General features: G+C 41.2%; 1 protein-coding gene across 1 annotated transcript in view; it reads left to right on the forward strand.

Annotated features, from left to right (window-relative positions):
* Positions 1 to 22552, forward strand: part of Cpd (carboxypeptidase D) — a 74083-nt gene extending 51531 nt beyond the window's left edge. Inside the window, exons 11-21 of the mRNA XM_021176197.3 lie at positions 652 to 821; positions 3008 to 3331; positions 5258 to 5453; positions 8054 to 8189; positions 8907 to 9038; positions 9815 to 9910; positions 10014 to 10078; positions 14494 to 14625; positions 15707 to 15892; positions 16426 to 16525; positions 18590 to 22552. Of these exons, the coding sequence (XP_021031856.1) occupies positions 652 to 821; positions 3008 to 3331; positions 5258 to 5453; positions 8054 to 8189; positions 8907 to 9038; positions 9815 to 9910; positions 10014 to 10078; positions 14494 to 14625; positions 15707 to 15892; positions 16426 to 16525; positions 18590 to 18816 (1764 nt within the window). The 3' untranslated portion in view covers positions 18817 to 22552. The remainder of the gene's footprint in view (positions 1 to 651; positions 822 to 3007; positions 3332 to 5257; positions 5454 to 8053; positions 8190 to 8906; positions 9039 to 9814; positions 9911 to 10013; positions 10079 to 14493; positions 14626 to 15706; positions 15893 to 16425; positions 16526 to 18589) is intronic.
* Positions 22553 to 23377: the final 825 nt, after the last annotated feature.

Genomic DNA, 23377 nt, shown 5'->3' on the forward strand with positions numbered 1-23377 from the left:
CACTCCAGAAGAGGGCGCCAGATCTCGTTACGGATGGTTGTGAGCCACCATGTGGTTGCTGGGATTTGAACTCTGGACCTTCGGAAGAGCAGTCGGGTGCTCTTACCCACTGAGCCATCTCACCAGCCCCTCTTTGTTCTTTTTAATATAGAATATTCTTCCTTTTAAAAATAATCCATTCAGCTGGGCGGTGGTGGCGCACGCCTTTAATCCCAGCACTTGGGAGGCAGAGGCAGGTGGATTTCTGAGTTCGAGGCCAGCCTGGTCTACAAAGTGAGTTCCAGGACAGCCAGAGCTATACAGAGAAACCCTGTCTCGAAAAACCAAAAAAAAAAAAAACAAAAAAACAAAAATAATCCATTCAAAACAGTTCTGGCGTATTTTCTTTTATAGCATCCTATACTCTGAAGTAGACCTAACATCCTAGAATTTAAAGTCTTATTATGTTTTTCACATGGCCTCTGCTTTCAGAGGCATTTAGAAGCAAATATATGTTTTAATGACCATTTACATTCAGCTTTACTGGGAACACTGAAGTTCTGGTAGCTCCTTTGTTTACATTATTAGCAATCTCTTAGTTTGGATACGAGCTCCCAAAGTAATTAGATGGGCTTTTCCCCTTAAAATCTGGTATTCTTGTCCTTTATACAGGTTCATCAGGGTGTCAAAGGATTTGTCCTTGATGCCACAGATGGTAGGGGCATATTAAATGCCACCCTCAGTGTTGCTGAAATTAATCACCCAGTGACTACTTACAAAGCTGGAGATTACTGGCGCCTCTTGGTCCCAGGGACATATAAAATCACAGCATCTGCCCGAGGGTAAGTGATGAATGCTTTCAAATTGAAAGCTTAGGAATAAGACAAACATGAACTTCCCTCTAGAAGGTTATTTCTAGAAAGTCCCTCAGAGCCTGCTAAGCAAAGCAGAGTTTAATGCAGGGAGGGTAAGAGCTAGTTCCACCAGTGAGTACCTGCTGCCTATGGCATTATACCGTCATAGGCCTCTGAAGCCATTTCTTTGCCTTCCTCCACTCTGATCATCTGCCTTCGTGACTTCCCTCACTGTTAGTAGTAATTCTGGCACATGCTTGCTGGAAGAAGTGAGGGGGAAAAGATAAATACTGGTGTTCCGCTGAGTAAGGTCATGCTGCTGTCCCACAGAGAACACCAGTCTATAGTTTATAGCTTTGCCAAGCTCTCATGTGCTCTCATTTTTATGTAATATATTTACATCATTGTTTTTATGAAAATTTCTGCTGCTTGCAGGCTCTGAGTAAGACCATTTTCTTCTGTCTGTCTGTCTGTCTGTCTGTCTGTCTGTCTGTGAGACAGGGTCTTATGTAGCCCAGGCTGACCCCAAAACTCTTGGTCCTCTCAAGTGCATGCTGAACTAGATTTATTAAAAAGAAGAAAATGAACCTATGGCCGGTCTTTCTTTCTTTCTTTCTTTCTTTCTTTCTTTCTTTCTTTCTTTCTTTCTTTCTTTCTTTCTTTCTTTCTTTCTTTCTTTCTTTCTTCCTTCCTTCCTTCCTTCCTTCCTTTCTCCCTTCCTTTCTCCCTTCCTTTCTCCCTTCCTTTCTCCCTTCCTTTCTCCCTTCCTTTCTCCCTTCCTTTCTCCCTTCCTTTCTCCCTTCCTTTCTCCCTTCCTTTCTCCCTTCCTTTCTCCCTTTCTCTCTTTCTCTCTTTCTCTCTTTCTCTCTTCCTTCCTTCCTTCCTTCCTTTCTTCCTTCCTTCCTTCCTTTTTTTAGAAAACTAAACAGTCTATCTTTATAGTCCTTTACAACTGGTTATAGAATTGGAAACACCTATTTAAACTGAAACTTCTCTTTTGTTGTTGGTTTTGTTTGTTTTGTTGCTGTTTTGAGACAGGAGCTGGTGACATCCAGTTTGACCTCGAATTTCTGATCCTCCTGCCTCTCCCTCTGGAGTGCTAAGGTTACAGGCACATCACCACACTCAGCTGGTTTTCTTTGTTCATGAGTTAGCAAGAGTAGACCCTACCACAGATACTCTCCTCTCCTTTAGAGCCAGAGTATTTGTGAAGTTAGTTTGAACATTCATTGGAGGAAAGCTAAGTACAAGACCCTCAGAGCTGTCAGTACCTTTCTTTTCACCAAGAACAGAGCTTTTAAGTAGCTGGTAGCTTGTAAATAGGCCCACACTATTGCGTTACAAGGTTATTGTTTTCTTTTACTTTTGCAGAATAATTAGAGAAACTAGATCCATTAGGGTGTCCGAGAAGCAGGCAAAAATCAGGTCTTTGGTAGAGAATGTCCTACCTCAGGCTCTCCCATCACATTCCACAAATGCTGGCAGTGGAGTCACACTCCGGGAACCTCTGGGTATCTGCAATAAGCTCAAACTTGCATTTAAAATCATATTTTACTTTTTATTTTAAGTATATGAATATTATGCCTACACATGTCTGTGCATGCCTGTTACCCACAGTGGCCAGAAGAGGATGTTTGATTCATAGGTCTGGAGTTATTAATAGTTGTGAGCCACCATGTAGGTCTTGGGATTTGAACCCAGGTCCTCTGGAAGAGCAGCCAGTGAGTGTTCTTAACCACTGAGCCATCTCTCCAGCTCCTGAAATACTGTTTGTTTGTTTGTTTGTTTGTTTGTTTGTTTGTTTGTTTGTTTGTTTTGAGACTGGGTCTCTCTACATAGTCCCAGCTGTCTTGGAACTCACTATGACAACCAGGCTAGTCTCAAACACAGAGAGCTACCTGCCTCTGCTGGGATTAAAGTTATGTACCACCATGGCCAGCATGAAATCCTAATTTAAATCTTAGAAACTTATTCATATTATATATTTACCTATGTTTTTTCTTTGTTATTTTTTTTAAATAATAAATTGTCTTCAAGTTGAAAACTTGATTTTTTTTTTTTTTTTAGAAACGACATAAGTTTATTTCTTGAGCTTATTCCTTCTCTGCAGTCCTCTATTTCCCAGTGCTGTAATACTGAGAAAGTGTGCATCTGACCTGTATGCTTTGTTATAGGTATAACCCTGTCACCAAGAACGTGACCGTCAGGAGTGAAGGTGCTGTTCAGGTCAACTTCACCCTTGTTCGATCTTCAGCAGATGCAAACAATGAGTCAAAGAAAGGCAGGGGGCATAGCACCAGCACTGACGACACCAGCGACCCAACTTCTAAGGAGTTTGAAGCATTAATCAAACACCTTTCGGCTGAGAATGGCTTGGAAGGCTTCATGTTAAGCTCGTCCTCAGACCTGGCTCTGTATCGATACCATTCATACAAAGACTTATCCGAGTTCCTGAGAGGACTTGTAATGAACTACCCACACATTACAAACCTTACCACGTAAGATGACCCTGGTTTTCTTCCTTTGTTTAAGCGGGTTCATTCCTGCTTTGCCCCATTGGAATGGTTCTTAGGCTTGCTCAGAGGATTCTCTGGGGAGCTGATGGATGAGAATTATTTCACAAGGACATTTTTCTGACAGTGAGTCTCATGCATTGCCAGAAACTCCTTGTTAGGTTAATGATGCATGGATGGAGCCTTCCTAGAGTCAAAGTTCTCTTCCTATCACTTCCTTTGACTGATTGTCACGTGCATGCTGAGTTTCTGCTGCAGATTTATATTCTCACTAAATGTTGTTTAGTTTATTTTGTCTTGCTGAGGGCAGTGGACACATTTTGGAAGGCTGAGTTCACCTATCAAGGATATTTATGCCAGGAGCATATAAGCTGCACACCAACTGAGCGTATGCCATGTATAAGTGTGTGTATAAGCTGTCTTCAGCACACCTACTGAGCGTATGCCATGAGTGTGTGTATAAGCTGTCTTCAGCACACCTACTGAGTGTATGCCATGAGTGTGTGTATAAGCTGTCTTCAGCACACCTACTGAGTGTATGCCATGAGTGTGTGTATAAGCTGTCTTCGGCACACCTACTGAGTGTATGCCATGAGTGTGTGTATAAGCTGTCTTCGGCACACCTACTGAGTGTATGCCACGAGTGTGTGTATAAGCTGTCTTCGGCACTCCTACTGAGTGTATGCCACGAGTGTGTGTATAAGCTGTCTTCTGCACACCTACTGAGTGTCATTTAGCCTTTTACTGTTTTACTGGGTTCACTTCATTGATTCTAAAATTTTGTCAGAAACTTTAGCTTTTTAAATTCTGATTTACAGTGTTTATAGATACAGAGCAATATTTAATTTGGAAGAGCCAGCTAACTTCCTCTCTTCAACTGAGTTTTTAGTATTTTTGCCTTGTTTGGGCTTTAAGTCATCTGTCATAGCCATACAACTGCACACCGCTTGTGGCCTCCCTACTTTAATAAAGCCCACATTTGGACAGTATCCTGCTAGATAACTTTTTTTAAAAAGCTCATTAAATATTTTAGCCATTCTAGTTCAGGATGTGCTTTTGAAAATTAAATAATTCCTTAAAGTACAACATATCTGCCAATGATAGACATGGTCTTTTTAAGTGGTATATTAACAGGCACCAAGTTCTACCGGCATTGTGACAAAGCAATCAGTTTTATCCTATTAATGTTTTTCAATTTAATGCTAATAACATCATTACTGTCTAGGTCTGGTTAAATCTTGGTCATAGTAAAAAAAAAAAAAAAAAAAAAAAAGCTAGCCTTGAACTGGAAACCCTTGTGAAAGTAGAAATTTGATAATTTATTTTATTTTTATTGACTTAACTTTTACTGTCAAGCTGTTGCTGCATTTATTATAAGGTATAAACTGTTATTCATACAGATTAATTTAGATTTTAAAAAGAGAGACTCCTACATTTAGTATATTTAAATACTTACATAATAAGAATTGAAGCAACTCAGTGTAGAAGATAGAGCAGGGCAGTGTTGTGAGGCAGGAGCACCAAGTCTGCAGGCTGCTGAGCAGTCCTGGCTCTGAGTCTGGCAGGACTCAGGAAAGCCATTCCTCTAGGGTTTTCAGACACCATGTCTCAGTCCTTAAAGACTGTAAAGGCTTTTGTGCTTCGTTTTCTTCATCTCCATTTCTTTGTTTGTTTGTTTGTTTGTTTTTCGAGACAGAGTTTCTCTGTATAGCCCTGGCTGTCCTGGAACTCACTCTGTAGACCAGGCTGGCCTCGAACTCAGAAATCCACCTGCCTCTGCCTCCCAAGTGCTGGGATCAAAGGCGTGCGCCACCACTGCCCAGCTTCATCTCCATTTCTGTTTTAAAGTCTGTAAGTTGAGTTTAATATAACACTGAGTTCCTCGCTGACTTTGTTTCTGGTTTCTGAAAGTTTGGGACAGAGTGTTGAGTATCGTCACATTTGGTCCCTCGAAATCTCCAATAAGCCCAACATATCAGAACCTGAAGAACCAAAGATTCGTTTTGTTGCTGGTATCCATGGAAACGCTCCAGTTGGAACTGAACTGCTCTTGGCTCTGGCTGAATTTCTTTGCCTGAATTACAAAAGGAACCCAGTTGTTACCCAAGTAAGAGAATAGTTTGTTTTGCCATACTTCAAAGTCAAAGACTCTGGGTCATTGATATCAGGGTACCATATAAAACTTTAAATGTCTTAGTAGATTTTACACAGAAACACTTTTAGTACATTGTGGTACTATAAGAAAGAAAAAGAACCACCTTTGTATATACGCACTGTGCATAGTGTCTTTCTCGTATATTTCTTTGTGTATGTTGAGAGGCAAAGAACAAATAAAATGCTGAAAGTTTATATTCAGTCCAGTACTCCTGTAAGCCGAGGCTCCTTTTATCCTTACCCACAATTCTGTGCCTTCTAACTTGAGGATCTGCCATCCTCAATTACTTATAGACAAAATAACAAAATACAGTGAAAGACATAATTCTTTTTACCTTTTTAGGTAATATATAAAATCATTGGGGATCTTGACTGAAAGCAATTGCATATGAACTGATAGCATTATCTATTTAGCCATCTGTGGCTGTAGAAAAGAGGTCTGTCCTAGGGGCTTAGTTGTATATGATTAAGAAGCCTTGTGATTAAGAAGCCTCTGTGTTGTGTAAGGAAAGGAAGGCAAGAACATACATCCATTAACACTGCTTATATTGAACTTAGGGAAGGTGGGAAGCACAAATACTTGTTAAGTATACACTGACTGCCAAGCACTGTTGCTCAGTACTGTGTATACATTGTTGCTCAGTCCTCATCCTTGCAAGGACTGAGTAGAGGTATTGGTTAATTTACTAGACATCTGAAATCCAGTAATTAGTAAAACAAATCTAAACCAATATATAGTCTATGTTTGTTCTTTTTCTTGTAATTAAAAACAAACAGCAAGTGTATCTGGTGCTAAAGCCCACGCAGTGTTGCTAATAGTGCATCACCATCCCCCAAAGGAACTGGGGAAGAATTGGCGTCCTGATGAGGATCAAAAGGGACCTAGGTCCCTAGGTGAGATCAGACTCAATCGAAAATTATTATCTCCAGCAAAGTTGACTCCATTGACAACTTCTTACAGGTTGCAGAATTCTCTCCCAGACACTTTTTGTTTGTTTTCTTTTAAAATGAGACTATCTAAGATAGTGAAATCCCTGACTGTATATTAGAAATATCTTCGAACCTTTAAAAACACCAGTGCCTGGACTTCATCCCCAGGAGGCATCAGTATTTCTTTTATCACTCCTTAGGCTTTCCTCCCCACAAGAAATAAACTGCTACAGCTTTAGGCTGTTTATTTGTTTGAGACAAAGTCTCACTATGTAGCCAAGGTTGGCCTTGAACTTGCTGTATAGCCCAAGCTGGCTTCAAACTCATAACACTCCCACCTTCACCTCTGAAACTGTGGGGCTATAGGTGTGTACAATCACACACTACAGATCAAACTCAGGGCTTGTACATGTTAGGCACATGCTCTACCACTGAGTTAAACCAGGTTGTTCTCATATTTAGCCAGACTTGTACCTACTGGTCTTAAAGTAGTAAGAGACCATATCATAGGTAAAATACTTAGCAGGAATCTCAGAGCTTCTGAAGTCAGCCTGGGACATGGTGGAACCTGACAGAAGAGAAAGGAGGTGATGGGATGCAGAGATGCTGTTGAGTAGGTCTGTGGTGTAGTCGAAGAATCTCCCAAAGGCAAATTTAAGAGCCAGTGTTCAGAGCAAGGTCTCACATGTTTTCAGAAAGAGTTTAGTGCCTCTTGCTTTGAGGGGATGAGAATCCATCATTGTGGTGAAGGCCTGTTAGTGTTCCAGAGTAGGAGGTGGCCAGTCACATTGGGTCCAAAGTCAGGAAGCACAGAGATGGCGCCGTCTTCTGCTTGCTTTCTCCTTTCCCCATTTTTATTTTGTCTGAGACCCCTGTCCATGGGATGTTGCCATTGACATTGAATGTGGGTCCACGGTTAAACTTCTCTAAAACACCCCACAGGCATGGCCAGGGCTATTTCTGAGGTGAGTCCAAGTCCATTCAAAATGACAGTGAAAATTAAATGTTATACTGTCAGAAATATGAAGCACTTCAGAAGTTATTCCTTGCCCCATGTGGAGGCATTAATGTCTGTGGACACACTGTTGTCAACTCTCCTTGTCTGAACAGGCATTGCTATTTTCAGATTTTATATTCCCTCTTGTTACCCAGAAAATGACCCCACTATTATTACTAAGGCAGTGATTGGCAAACATGTTCTATAAGGGCCAGACAGTATATAATTTGGCTTTGCAGCAGCAGACATTCCATAGCTGCTCAATCTTACCATTATAATGCACTAAAGTAATTAAACATAAATGAATGGGCTTGGTTATGTTCAAATAAAAATTTACACAGAAAAGCAGCCAGCCAACAAACTGGATTTTATGTCAGGAATGCTTCTGTGACCACCATTCTTTGTCACTAAGAGGCTACGAAGAACACTAGTTATACAGTATTGTCTCATTTCTTTTAAAATTTGTTTGAAGCAAATAAAAATTGTATTCTACACTTCAGTTTCTTTTAGTGTTTTGCCCTTTAAAATAACGATTTAAAATGAACAATAAAGACTTTGTGTTTGGGGGCGGGGGGCTGTCAGTTCCACAGAGAGCTAATGAACTCTTGATTTCTTTTTCATTTTAGTTGGTTGACAGGACAAGAATTGTGATTGTTCCCTCTCTGAATCCAGATGGGCGAGAGCGTGCTCAAGAGAAAGACTGCACCTCAAAGACTGGGCACACAAATGCCCGTGGCAAAGACCTGGACACAGACTTTACAAGTAGGTCTAAACTTTAGGCCATTTAGTACTTTTGAAAAGAGTCTTTCTGTGCGAGGAGATTGGTCAGCCCCACTTTGTGAGTGATGAATACGGTGCTAACTTATGTAGGCTATGAGTGTGAAGGGTAAATCAATACAGACATTCAGAAAACATTTTAAACATTTTTTCTTTCACTTAGCAAAAGTAATTGAAGTTTTGTGTGTGTATGTGTGTGTGGTTTTTAAAAGAAACTTAGTGGAGATTATTGGGGTGTTCCAGTGCCTATAGAAGGTAGCAAAGGCCCTCTATTTCTCTACCCTTCCGAATATGTGCACACACAGCATATATGCATGCTGTTTTATGTAATGTACTAATGTGCACACATTATCTCAAACTATGCACAGCTTGGAATAACCTCCCTCTGAGAATGTCTTTTCTTGCTTGAGGCAGCATATAGTGAGACAATTGTCACACATTTTTAGTTGTTGTTGTTGTTCTAGATAGGGTTTCTCTGTGTGGCCCTGGCCATCCTGGAACTCACTCTGTAGATCAGTCTTGAACTCAAGAGATCTACTTGCCTCTGCCTCCCGAGGGCTTGGACTAAAAGCATGCACCACCACTGCCTAGCTACCTAGAGGTTTTGTAAGCCAGCATAGTGATGGAATTCAAATAGAGTATTTTTTTATACTTTCACAAAAATTAAAACTTGATATTTATCTTTAACTTTTCTGTTTTTAGGTAATGCTTCTCAGCCTGAGACCAAAGCCATCATTGAAAATTTGATTCAAAAGCAGGACTTCAGTCTTTCCATTGCCTTAGATGGTGGTTCTGTGCTGGTCACATATCCGTATGATAAACCAGTACAGACAGGTATGCTGAGGATCGCTTTTCACATGTGCTATTTAATCCTGGTAGGACATTCCAAGTCACTAAGTAATGCTCCTCCTAAAAGTTTTTCAGTAATGAGCATTTGCTTTGCTTTATGCTCAAATAATCAGCCTTATCCATACTGTACTTAAAGAATTCAGGCAGGCTGCAGAGGGAAGACCCGATGGAGGCCAAGTGGCAGCATCTGGTCATATCTGTTCAGTAAGCTCTACTTTCTCAAAAGCTGTCAGATTTTGAGAAATTCCTGTTTGTAGATTTTGAGAATACAAAAGCGAGTCTGGCACAGTGACAGTGCTCATAGTAACAGTCTAACCACTCCCTCCCACGCTTGACACCCTTGCCTAGTGGGCTGTGCCTTGTGGTAAGCTCAACACTTGCTTGTTGAATCTCCCCCAGGTCATGGAAAATGCAGACAGTTTGAGTTGTTTCAATGTAGCTTACAAGGAATATTGTTATTAGGCCCCAGTTGTCCATAGTTGAGGTACAATAAGACCAAAAGAATATTGTATCTTAGTATAGAGGCCTATTGTATAAATTTACCATTAGTATTTTTTTAAAGTAAAGAAGATGTTTGCTCCTAAGTAAGATTGTCTTACACTAAACAAATCAATGTTGTTATTTATGATAACTTCTCAGTAAACTTCAGTGGGTGCAGAACTTACTAGAAGGAGAAAAGAAGACTTGAATCCACGATACTAAACTTGAGAAAAAAATCTTTTCAAATTTTCCACTGACTTTCAATTTTTTCTTCTTGGTAGTGGAAAACAAAGAAACTTTAAAGCATTTGGCATCTCTTTATGCAAATAACCATCCATCAATGCACATGGGTCAGCCCAGCTGCCCAAATAATTCAGGTAGGTACTTCCCCTACCCTGGGTGACTTGTTTTGGTTGATTGTTTTGGGGAAAGGAGAGTCTTTGGTCTTGTTGACCCTACATCTCACAATGGTTTTTATAGATGAGAACATACCTGGAGGAGTGATGCGGGGAGCCGAGTGGCACAGTCACCTGGGCAGCATGAAGGTATGCTTTGGAGAGCATGGTTAGATGGGCTGAAGAATGCTGGTCATTGAGCAGAAAGCTAAGATAGAAAAGTGACGGGCATCTGGCATCTGCCTTGTTACTTCCTTGACATGCTTAGGCCTTAAATTAACCTGGCAGTAATCTTCTATTTTAAGCATTTTTCAATTGTATAACTATACTTATTTCCAACCATTACAAGTCTACTTCTAATTGTTTTCATTACTTCAGACTGCACCTGTACCAGTCAAGCAGTGAGCGACTCCCTGTTCTCTCTGGCAACTGCTGCTTCTGTCTCTAGGAATTTGCCCATTCTAAATATCTCCTAAGTAAACTTACCTGTTAACCCTTTTGTATCTAATTTCTCTCTCTTTTTTCCCCCCTTTTTTGAGACTGGGTTTCTCTGTGTAGCCCTGGATGTCCTGGAACTCACTTTGTAGACCAGGCTGGCCTCGAACTCAGAAATCCACCTGCCTCTGCCTCCCTTAAGTGCTGGGATTAAAGGTGTGTGCCACCACGCCTGACTCTGTATCTAACGTCTTATGTTAACATATTTTTTTGAAGTTTATCCATTTTATAGCACATATCACATACCTTTAGAACAAAATATTATTCTGTTATATATAGCATATTTTGTTTATCAACTTATATGTTGATAGACACGAGTATGTAGTTTCATTAGGCCTGAGTTTTCACTCTGTCTAGGTAGAGACCTAGGAGCGGCATTACTGGATATTATTACTGAATATTACTTTATTTCCATTTTTAATGTTCTGAAGACCCACCAAGCGTCCCTATAGCATTCCTACCACCTTACACCTATCAGCTGCATTCAAGGACTCCCATCTTCTCTGTAGCCTCCGAAATGCCTGCCATTCTAATTTGCGTATCCTATCAGATGTAACATCATCTCGCTGTGGTTTTCATTTTCATTTCTCCAATGGCTGATGACATTTGACTGACTTTGTATGCGCTCGCTGGTCATTTGTATGGCTTCTTTGAAGAAGTTATCTATCCAGATCTTCTGTCCACTTTACAATCAGGCTTGGGCCAGCAGGCTGCCTCAGAGGGTACAGGTGCTTTCTGCCAAGCTTTATGACCTGAGTTTAGTCCCCGTAACACACACAGTGGAAAGAAAGAAACAACTCCTACAAGTTGTCTTTTGCCCTCACATATGTACCATGACATGGATGCACACACAATGTTAATTTAAATTTTTAATTGGGATGCTGGAGAGATGGTTAAGAGCTCTAGTCACTTTTCCAAAGGATCCAGGTTCAATTCCTTGAACTCACATGATGGCTAATAACCAACCATCTGTAACTCCAATCGTAGAAGGTCCAGTGCCCTCTACTGGCCTCATTAGATACTGCACATACGTACACATGCATGCAGGCAAAACAGCATCCACACACATAAAGTAAGGATGAAATTAAATTTTTTAACCAATTGGATTGTTAGTTTTCTATATAGTCCACATATTAATTCCTTTTCATGTTCATGACTTACAAATAGTTCCAGCTCTCATCCTATAGGCTGCTGTTTTAACTTTAAAGAATTACGTTTATTTGGAGGTAGAAGTGAGCATGCGCCACTTGTGGAAACAAGCGCACAGCCTGTGGGTGTCACTGCTCTCCTCCCACCATGTGGGCCTGGGATGGAATTCAGGTCTCTGCCTCATGATTTGTTGGCATATTAAGATTCTGTTTTTCTTGTCAGAGTTTTATGGCTTTAGCTCTTAATATTGTTTAAGTTCGTTTTGTATACAGTGTGAGACAGGAGCTTAGTTTCATGGGAGGGCAGGGATCTAGATGGTTTTTTGTCAAAAATGTGAGTTTTTCCTCATTGGATGGACTTGACGTCCTTTCAGAAAGCAATTGAACACAGAAATATGGGCCTATGTCCAGATACAATCTCACGGGTTTGCAGCTGCTCTGTTGCTGTTGTACTGGTTTTGCTCTAACTGTGATTGATAAGTCTTTTGACACTGTTCTTCTTAAGGATTGTTTGGGTTATTCAAAAGTCTCTGCAATTCCAGCTGGACTGGAAGTTGGCTTTTCATATTCTGCATAAAAGGCTGTTTGGATGGACTTAGGGATTGCTCTTCTTTCTGACCCCGTTTAGTAAGTGCTCTTACAATTACACAGTGAGTGATTAACTGATCATTTGTTCTTGTGAGTAATAGGAAATTGACTTCATTTCTATTCATTCCTTTACTTTTTAAGAGTTTGCTATGTGGGGGAATACAGAGCTAGTTCAGCAGTTAGGAACACTGGCTCCTCTTCCAGAGGTTTCAGGGTCAGTTCCCAACACCAACATGCTGGGAACATGCTGGCTCTCAGGTACTTCTGTTTCAGTGCCAGGGAATCGGATGCCTCCTGACCTTTGTGGGCACTCCACACATGTGATGCACATAGGTACATGCAGGCAAAACACACATATACATAAAGTACATCTAAAAAATTTTTTTAAGGAATTTACTATGTGGGAGCATCTTGCTGTATTAATGATAAAATATTTTCCAATGCCTATCAAACAAGTAGCTGTTTCAGAATTAATTGATTTGATCTAGAAGAGAGCATCTTCCAGATATCATGAAAATGTAAAGACAGAAAATGTTATACCAAGTCAGAACCACAGAGCCACAGCCTTCCCTTTATGTGAAGGCTAATTTCTGTGATGCAGAGATAGTGATGCAGGATGCTCAGAAAGAGAAAGTGGCATATGCAGAGACCAGTAAGCAGTTTACTGAGTAACCTTTACCAAATAGAGACAAGAAGGAAAAGAGTTTAGGGCCTGGAACTGGTATGCTTTAATAAGGAGTGGAAGTCACTGAAGGTCTTGAGCAAGAACGGGATCTGAGCTGTGCTAATAGTGAGCCTAGGATACTTTGGAAGGAGACACTGCAAAGAAACTGGTTTGAAATAATCTAGACAAGTGACAATAGGATATGAATCAAGCATTAAAGCTTTAGTTTTGATACTGAAGTGCAGTGACAGCATTTGGAAATTATGGATAATAGTGAATCAAATCAAAATGGAGTTTCTGGCACAATAACCCTATTTTTTATTTATGCAGTAGTGGCATAAATACCTTAGTGGTAACCAACAGCTCTCCAATTGGACTTAAGACAGGTTCAACAAGAAGGAAACCACGAGTAATGTTAGAAACCTAATTAACTATTTAGAGCTAGTGAGGTCACAGGTCTTAGAGAATCTACAACCACCCACTTTACTAAACCAGCATGAACACTCACTACATTCTAATTATTTACCCTTATATCACAGATAAATGTCCTCACCCTTCATCAACATATAGACACCATTACAGAAAACTACAACCAATCAGAATGCAGAGTTGCAGAGTCCCGTCCTAAGAGATAAATCTAGAAAACAACTCTATCACTTGCAGTCTTAGAGAGCACTGCAGAAGAGAGGGGAGGATTGTAGGTCAGAGAAGGAGTGTGCTGTGAGATTGTGTCTCCTAGTAATGCAGGAGATAAACTATAAAAATCTCACCAATGTAATTGCCTAAAAATGAGCCGAGCAAGGACAAGTACAATAGACATGCCAAAGTAGGTAGGGGAAAAACACAGGGCCTCAACCCTATACAAAGAACTGCAGGCAACTTAGGAATGGTTAGAGCTGGAGAAATAGTATTCCCCAAGGAACAGCACACCAATTGAGTATAGCCATCCCTTGAAACATACATATTAGTTACAGTATATAGACTGAGCAGGTTATATTTAGAAATCTATATGTATCTACATAACATAGGCAACAGCAATCAATGTAAAAAGAAGCCATGGGTTTGAAAGAGAGCAAGGAGGGATACATGGAAGAGTTTGGAGGGAGAAAAGAGAAGAGAAAAATTATGTGATTACATTATAATCTCAAAAATAAGAAAAAATTATAACAAAAAAAGTTTGTTGACAATGTGAGAAAGTTAATATCATTAGGTAAGTGGGAGAGTTTCGGGGAAGGTGGTAAGAAGAGTTTGGAATCTGTCTGCATACCTGATTCCTGCACTTGACCAAGTGCTCCACTATAGCAGTGGCCATTGTCACAGCAGGCTCAGACTGGAAGGATCAGGACAAGTGCTTGTCCTCTGCCTCCAGTGCCAGGGGAGCAACAGTGGGAGTTGAAGAGTTGAAAGGCAAGCTGGCTCTCCACAAGGCATTTGTGCAGCAAACCCCAGTACACTGTCTGTCCTACAGGCACCATGGGAGGCACTGCTACATCAGAGTGGACATGACAGTCACTGTCCTCAAGGGACCCTTATTGTACATGCTGATTTATTTATACTTGTTGTAAGACTTATCACAAAAGCTGCTTACGTCACACATTTTCCTTTTAGTTCATTTGTTTACAAAGTTGATTTTCACATGTACTAGTTTGACTCTGGACTTTATATTCCAGGATTATAGTGTCACCTATGGCCACTGCCCAGAAATCACCGTGTACACAAGCTGCTGTTTCTTCCCAAGTGCGGCTCAGCTCCCTGCCCTGTGGGCAGAGAACAAGAAGTCTCTCCTTAGCATGCTGGTGGAGGTGAGCTGGGTTTGAGTTGTTTGCTTCCCTCGGATACTGAGGATCAAACCCAGAGCCTCATGCATGCTGGGCTTCATCCTAGGAGTGTACTCAATGAAAACCTTTATTAAAACACTTTTAAATGTATAGAGAAAGAAGAATTTTGTTCTTGTGTGTGTGTGTGTGTGTGTGTAAGAGAGAGAGAGAGAAAGAGAGGCAGAGAGAAAGAATGTGTGAGTTTATGTGTGTATGCTGTCCACACATGGACTATCACATGTGTACATGTCAAAGGTTGAGGTCACTTTCTACTATACATACTAAGACACATGTCTCGATGTACCCAAACCTCGCTAATCTGTCTAGCCAACTTGTCCCAGGGTCCCCTGCCTCTGCCTCCTGAGCACTGGATTACAGGTAGGCTGGCCTGCTCACCTAGCCTTTGACATGGGTTATAGGGATCTGAGCTCCAGTCCTCCCACTGCGGTGGAAAGCTTGCTTTCCTCTGAGCCATCCCCTAGCCTGAGGTTTGTTCATCTTTTTGTTGATGCCACAGATGCCGTGCGCTCACAGACCGTTACTCTGATAGAATTGGGAGCTTCTTGTTCTTCAAGCTCAAGTGCACACTGTCAGTGTTGCCATGGAGGGAAAGCATTCAAGGCGTTTAAAGCCTAGCTAACACTTTAGGCTTTCATTGTATCAGAGTTCTTATGGCTGACACTGTCTCGGAAGCACTGACTGATTAGTCAGAGTCACTGGAGACAGAGAGTTAGCTAGCTGACGGGCGGGGTCAGGTTGGTTTGGACCCAACCCTGAGCTATAATACACCCATACTTTTTTTTTTTTTTTTTTGAGACAGGGTTTGTTAATTTGATGAGAGTGGCCTTGAACTCCATCTCCTACATCTACCTCCTACATAGCTAGGATCATAGGCTGTGCCCTACTGTAACTACAAGGTTTTGTGTTTTGTGTAGGGTGTGTACATGTACACATACATGTGTTTGGTTGATTTTGATCAAGCCTCAAGCTATTGCCTGTAAAATATCTGCTGACATTGTGAAAATTATGTTATTTTATTTGTTTGTTTGTTTGTTTTTTCTTTCAGGTCCACAAAGGAGTCCACGGGTTAGTAAAAGACAAGGCTGGTAAACCAATCTCGAAAGCAGTCATTGTACTCAATGAAGGAATAAAAGTATACACAAAGGAGGGGGGTTATTTCCATGTGCTCCTAGCTCCTGGAGTCCATAACATCAACGCCATTGCTGATGGGTACCAGCAGCAGCACACACAGGTAAGAGACTCAAGGTGGACTTGGTAAGTGCTTATTGTTAGTAACACTTGTGTCTTATTTTGAAACTCTTGTTAGGAAGCAAGAAGTAAAAAGTATGCCCACCTCTTGATTACAGAACCTATTCTTTTTTGTTGCCAAAAAAAAAAAATTCCTCAGCAACAGAAGACTAACTTGCATAGCATTTGTATAGTGTAGATGTCACTTGGCTTTGCTTTATAAGCACAAAGCACTTAGTGAAGCAGGGCTTCAGTATCCTATAAGTGGCTTTTGCAAATTTAATTTTAACATTTGTTGTGTGTGGATATTTGCTTGTATGGTCTGTGCATCATTCACATGCAATGCCAGCAGAGGCCAGAAGAGGGTTTGGATTCCTGGGTTCCCTTGAACTAGAGTCATGGATAGTTGTGAGCCACTGTGTGTGTGCTGGCAACCAAGCCTGGGTCCTTGGGAAGAGCAACCCCTGCTCTTCTCTGCAGAGCTTCTCTCTAGCCCCATAAGTGACTTTTTATGATTCTTAAACTTTATCCTTTTAGGTCTTTGTGCATCATGATGCAGCCAGTTCTGTGGTAATAGTCTTTGATACAGATAACCGGATATTTGGTTTGCCAAGGGAACTCGTGGTAACTGTGTCAGGTAAAGATTTTCAGTTTTTAGTACTTACATTAAAACCAGTTCTGCTGTTACAATTTGAGAGTGGCTAGCCGCCACAAACACCTCCAGCTAGTTGCTTCTCCTCTAAAGTATACTTACATAACCTGATTTTCCCAAGCTGCTGTTGTCTTATATGTTCTCGTGACTTGTCCCTAACTTTTTCAGGTCTATCCTCAAATTCATCTCTACTGAGAGACCTGTTATTATCTCAACCCTACATTTTTTGCATCATCTTAGTTATCACAGATCTCATATGAGTCTGCCCAGTGCATTGTCTACCTTTACTGTCCCCCACTAAAACAAAGGCTCCAGGCAACAGAGTTGATCTGCACCCCCAGATCCTAGAGCCATAGTTGGCACAATGGGTCTTACTGAACAGTGTTGCCTTGTATCAAGATCATAATGGTTGCTAGAATTTACTCTTTGGTTTTTCAAGGTCCAGGAAAGAGGAAATGTTTCCCTGCCAAGGTTAATTTGTGCCATTGTTTGAGTTGCTTAAAGGTTAAGGGGAAAATATGTGGAAAAAGCCATGTTCCAGTGTATTTCGTCTGTTTGACACAATGATCTTCCATTCATTTCTCAGTGTAACTTGGACTTAAAGCAAAAATCCAAGCTCTATTGCAGGTGTGGGGGCTCAGGTGAAAATGGCATCTTAGAGGCGTGGTGTGATCACAGAGCCCCTTGTGGGATGCTCACCATTCTCTCTGAACCTGGCAAAATACAAAGTACTTGGAGGTTAAAGCCACAGGAGTCAGGATTTAAGTTAGCTGTTGTGCATTCAGATTTTATTTCATGACAATTTTTTTTTTGGCTAAGGCTATTATTTTGCTAATCTTGTATACAAATTTAAAATAAAAAAAGAGCTTAAGGCAGAAGGAACACTGCAAGTTAGAGGCCAGTCAGGACTATGCTAGTCTCAGCTAGCCGAGATACAGTGAGAGCCAGGATAGATGGATGGATGGATGGAAGGTTGGGTGGATGGATGCTGGCAAGATAGCTTAGCAGGTAGCAGCATCTTGCTACACAAGCCTGGTGACCTGAGTTCAATTCCTGAAACCCACAGTAGAAAGAGAACCAGTGTTTACAAGTTGTCCTCGGAATTCCACATGCATGCATGTGTGCACACACAAAATAAATTTCTAAAAAATAATTTAAACATCTTTAAGTAAAAATTTTAAAAAAAGAAGAAAGAAAGAAAGAAAGAAAGAAAGAAAGAAAGAAAGAAAGAAAGAAAGAAAGAAAAGAAAAGAAAAGAAAAGAAAAGAAAAGAAAGAATAATCTGGGAGCTGGGAGTACAGTCCAGTGATTAGTTAGTTCCCAGCACAGGAAAGAGACAAGGGAAGGAAGGGAGGAAGGGAGGAAGGAAGGAAGGAAGGAAGGAAGGAAGGAAGGAGAGGAGAGGAGGAGGGGAGGGGAGGGGAGGGGAGGGGAGGAGAGGGGAGGGGAGGAGAGGGAGAGGGAGGAGAGGGAGAGGGAAAGGGAAAAAGGGAAAGGGAAAAAGGGAAAGGGAAAAAGGGAAAGAGAAAGGGAAAAAGGGGAAAGGAAAGGAAAGGAAAGGAAAGGAAAGGAAAGGAAAGGAAAGGAAAGGAAAGGAAAGGAAAAGGAGGAAAGGAAAGGAAAGGAAAGGAAAGGAAAGGAAAAGGGAAAGGGGAAAAGGGGAAAAGGGGAAATGAACGGAAAGGAAAGGGAAAAGGGAAAAGGAAAAAGGAAAGGAAAAGAAAGGAAAGGAAGGAAGGAAGGAAGGAAGATCTTGGAAAATAACTCTGAAGCAATTAGAAATGACTGGGTCCTGAGCTTTGCTGGTTTGCTTACTGGTGTCTCCCGTCGTGCTACAGTGGGGGCGCTGCTTCTGGAATAACAGAGTGGGTTTGTTGAGATGCCAGAGATTGGGCTCCGGACTTCTTGCCTGCCAGGTCTACCACAGAGGATCATCAACAGACAATCAAATTGCTCTTAATTGCATGCAATTAAAGTAAATGGCATATTATTAATAGTGTCATCAGAGGTAGTTGTTTGTTAACACTCCCATGTGGTTTTGTCGGACAGGTGCCACCATGTCAGCACTGATCCTAACGGCTTGCATCATTTGGTGCATCTGCTCCATCAAGTCCAATAGACACAAAGATGGCTTCCACCGGCTGCGGCAGCATCATGATGAATATGAAGATGAAATTCGCATGATGTCAACTGGCTCTAAGAAGTCCCTCCTAAGCCATGAGTTCCAGGATGAAACGGACACAGAGGAGGAAACATTATATTCTAGCAAACATTGAAAAGCACGGTTTGCATATCTCCCTGTATACGTACCAGGCAAAATGACAGCTCTTCTTGGGAGACACTGCAGTAAGAAGAGAAATTCCTTCCTCCTTCAAAGAGCTTTGGGAAGTTAGCCTGCTAAATTCATACTTTCTGAATGTCACAGGCAGTTTTGAACTTCCCTTCCTTAAAGTACTCTTAACCTTTTCTTTAAAAAAAAAAAAATCTGATTTCTATTTATGCAGCAGAAGATGGGGCAGCCGCTTTGTTTCCCTTTTTAATTTAAGACGAGCTGTTCGGAGACTCTATAGAGACAGCATAAAGCCAGCTAGTAGATGTTGTATCTTGCACATCAGGCATTTACTAGTGGCTTTAGTTTTGTTCTCTTTAATTTAAAGGCCAAAAGAATCCAGAAATATTAAGGCAGGGACACCAGTCAGACTCTGACACGAAGCTTTAAAAACTCGAGATTTTTCTCCATCCACTGAGGAGCTCTCTTCTCCAGTTAGCACATAGCTGGGGTTTCTCTTATTCAGGTCTAATGGAGGCTGGATGATGCTTAGACATATCTGACATTAGGAAATGGAATAAACGGGCTTCCGTATTTGTCTTTCTACCTATTTCCAAGCTGGGTCAGAACTGGTGGGCTGTGCTCTCAGCAGGATTTTACTACCTCTCTTGTAAGGTTTAGCAAAGTTCTAGATATCTTTATCCTAGAGGAGAACTCACTGGCTTTGCTGTGGAGGCACCAGATGTCCCATGAGTAGAGGTGAAAGGTAGATGGAACAGAAGCAAGGACGTTGTCCGTCTTATCCTGGTAAAACCCATAGGTGCTGCTGCTTTAACTGTGAAGCACTCATTCTCCTAGGAACGCCTGTTCCTTAGCATTTCCTGCATTTCAGCCCTTCTGTGTGTACACCTGCGGTTTCCATATGACCCACACCTAAAGGTTCTGAATTCTACTGCTGAAACTATCTAGAAGTGGAAGAAACCTACTTGCACATTCTCAGTACACTTGGATCCAAAATGTCTACACTTGATGCTCCGGCCTAAGCCTCCGCCCTGTGATGGCATACTGTCATGGAGATAGTGTGGCCTCTGCACATGGGCCTCCAAAAGTAATTCAGTCCTTTGTCCGATGATTCCCTTGACAGTCTTTTTCTTTTTCTTTTTTCTTTTCCTTTTTTCCTTTTTTGATCAAGCAATTATGTTAAAATTTTCAGTTCTAAGCTTTGAAATATGGTTCTTTCCATGTAAAAAAGTCAACTGAAAGACTGCCATGTGATAGAACATTGGTGTGAAGGTGTCCTCTTCAATGCCAGTCAGGCAGAGACCTAAAAGATTGGCATTTTATTGTGTCTGTCTGAATGCTGTTCAGTGGAATGATGCTTTTTGTAAGTGTGAGTCTTACCAATGACGTAACAGTTTAATATCTTTGAATGTTTTTAATGGCCAAGTTGCTGCTGAACTTGTACTAAATCAGGGGATCAGAAAACTAGCTCTTACCTTTCCAAACGGCATCCATGCCATTGATGTATCAGCCACCCCAAAGGCTCCACTCACCCAAGTGACAGTGTAAAGTTGACATCTTAGTTGATGGAAGGAGCTAATGTGATCGTGGTATCTGTTAGTCACGGTCACCTAGGTGGCTTAGGTCCAGCTGTTCTGACATCTGTCCTAGTATCAGCATATCTGAACCTTGCTTCTCTGCATGAACAGAACAGTTAGTGGCAGTTAATGCTAATGAAGAGCACATGACTCCATCTCTTCCGGTAATGCTTTGTTTTCCTAAATGATGTGTATTGTTCTTTTTCAGCTTTATTTTTAAAAGTGCCAAGTCAGAAAACCAACAAGTGGCCTGTGGCTGGGCCCTGCTTGGGACAAATAGAAACCAAGTTCATGTGACAGCCTTCACGTTACTAGAGTTCACTAAAGGACACTTTCCACTTGTTCTCTGGCATTAAGTGTGTCTTTAACAGTTCATCTCAGCGGTCACAGGCCATGCCTTCTTAAGTATGTATGAAACCTTTTTAGAGATGAATATATAGAATAGTTCTCTTAGTCATCTTTTCCTGAAATGAAACCCAAATTCTGCTCTAAGTTTTGAGTCTTTAATGAACTTCTAATGTACTGAGGTGGAAAATCCGGCCTCCCCAGCCTGTCACCTACGAACATGAATGTACAAGACCCATGACTACAAGACTTTGTTCTTAGCCCAGCCTTCTTTGGGTTGTGAAACCAATCTAATCCTACACTACTTCGGCAGCCAAGGGCACTGAAGCCATATGGGGTGGGCAGTGCGTGCCTCCAGTGTTTCTCCTGGAGACCTTCCATTTCTTCAGAGGCCTGGACTCAAGTGTCACAGTATTAGGAAGTTTGCCCCAGTCTAAGATGTGCCTTTCCTTTGCTCACAAGATGTTGCTTTGTCCTCGGGATGAGTTTATAAGCCTTCTTCCCTCCTGCTCCTTAGCAAAAACAATGTGATGGATAGGTGATGTTCACAGTTCTGCTTGTGCGGATGCACTTGTGCTGATAGGGTTTGGTAAGATGATCTCAAGTAACTACACCAGCTTTGGTGTAGCAGTGAACTCCGGGTGGTGCTGGGATCTGATCCAATGAAAAACACTTGCCATTCTCACCGAAGAGAACTGGCTTTGGGACGCTGTTAGCTTTGGGGAAGGAAACATTGTATGTTTGGCTCAGTGTGCTTGGCTGGTTAATCTTTGGTAATTTCACCTGAATGAGATTTGATGAATTAATGAATATTGAATTTAAAACTAATTATGAGTGAAAAATAAAAGGGTCGTGCTTATGTCTGAACTTGCTGCGTTTTTGAGCTAGCACCAGCTCTCCAGGAACCATGGCTCGATACTCCATTCATTTCCACCTGTCCCCAGCATTAGAGGTTTCTCGTCTGCCAGACTCACCCTTGTGCCAGGTTTGGTCCCCACTCTCTGAGAAGCTTCTTGGCTATGAACATGTCATGGTGTCCTGCAGTGTGGGTCTCTGCTGGATGGTTTTACGGTAGCACCCAAGTCTCTTCCCCCAATTTTTCCTTTATTGTTATTACTAAAATGCCACTAATGGTTAAATATTCAATGATCTTTCTGTCTAGCAACTTGTTGATAACTTTAGGTTTCTGATTTGTTTTAATTATAGCAGTTTGGGGGGTAAATAGGGCCTTCAATTAATGTCAATTGAATTTGGGTTTCTAGTTTTTTGAAGAAAACCCTCCCAAGTACACTTTTCCTTTATACTTGGAAAAACTTCATTAATGTTCCACTTAACTCTCAAAGTATTATCCTGGTTGATTTTGAAATTTGAAAATAGGTTACCATTTTGAGGCAATTGGATAAAAATTATGTAAATATAGACAATTACAATGTTTATAAATAGTGTAACATGAATGTACTAGCTACATTCAATGCTGCAGATTTTTGGAAGTGTGACATGGTATTTTTTTATGTTCCTTTTACCTCTTTTTTTTTTTTTTCAGAATACTTCCCCAGATCCAAAATTCTCCACAACTATTCCTATGACATAACACCCATTTGTCTTAAGTGCTTCAGTCTTTTGTTTTATTTCATGCACTGTGCCTTCAAAATGAAAACTTAAAAGGGACTTTAAAAGAATTGAATAGTAGTTTTAAAAAGTTAATCTGTGTAATTTATGTGAAATCTAACTGTACTGAGGTCCTTTGTTTTTTATATGTAAACAGATCTACTAATCCTGTATAAAAGTTATTTTATGATGTTTGTCTTTCTTTGTGTGTTGTCTCATAAGCTTTATTCAAAAACAGTAGATGGTTACTGCTCTAATCCTGAAAGTATTAAGCTTAGTTTTTCTACCTAACTTGAAGAGAAAATAGTACCAGAGGCAGGATATGGGGAGCCACCTATAAAGTGTTCCCATCTTTATGAATTGACTAACAGAAGGTTTTGTTTCAGAAGTGACTGTTTACATAGCAGCCACAAGTGTGCAGCATCCAGAATGATGCGTTCAGGAGCACCACACACAGTAGCCACACAGGGCTTTACCACGGCATGGCCCACTCCACAGGTATCCTATGTGCTGCCTTTCAGATCAGGAACGCCCAAGAGGCGTATAGACCCATGCTACATGGTGAAGCACAGTTAGAATAACCTGTCCTGCCATCTCAGGCATGACCGTGATGAAGTCAGTGTCCCCTGGTTATTTAACAAGTTCCCCCAAAATTGCTGCTCTAATGGGTTGGGAATGTGGAGCTATGTAAGAAACATGGGCTGTGCTGACAGGGAACTCTTGGTCCAGACAAGAGAAGCAGAGACAGCCATAGGCTGTGCTTCAGTGGCATTTGGCCTCTCTCAGAAGTCTCCTGAGGAAGTTCCGAGAGGTTTCAGTCTGGGCCAGCTTGTGATAGATGTCATTTACAATGTGACCTTGAATTGCAAGAATCTCAGAGCAGGCTCACCATCTCAGCCTCATGTCTGTTAAGGAACCAACTGGAAGAGAATGGGAGGTGGGTTGAGAAGATGGAGCCAGCGTGGTGTTTGGCTCCAAGCTGAGTACCTGGAGTAGCCAATGTCCTTCCCTTCCTTT

This window comes from Mus caroli, unplaced genomic scaffold (assembly GCF_978045245.1).
Source record: "Mus caroli unplaced genomic scaffold, Mus_caroli_1 scaffold_13, whole genome shotgun sequence".
NCBI classification, from domain to species: Eukaryota; Metazoa; Chordata; class Mammalia; order Rodentia; family Muridae; genus Mus; species Mus caroli.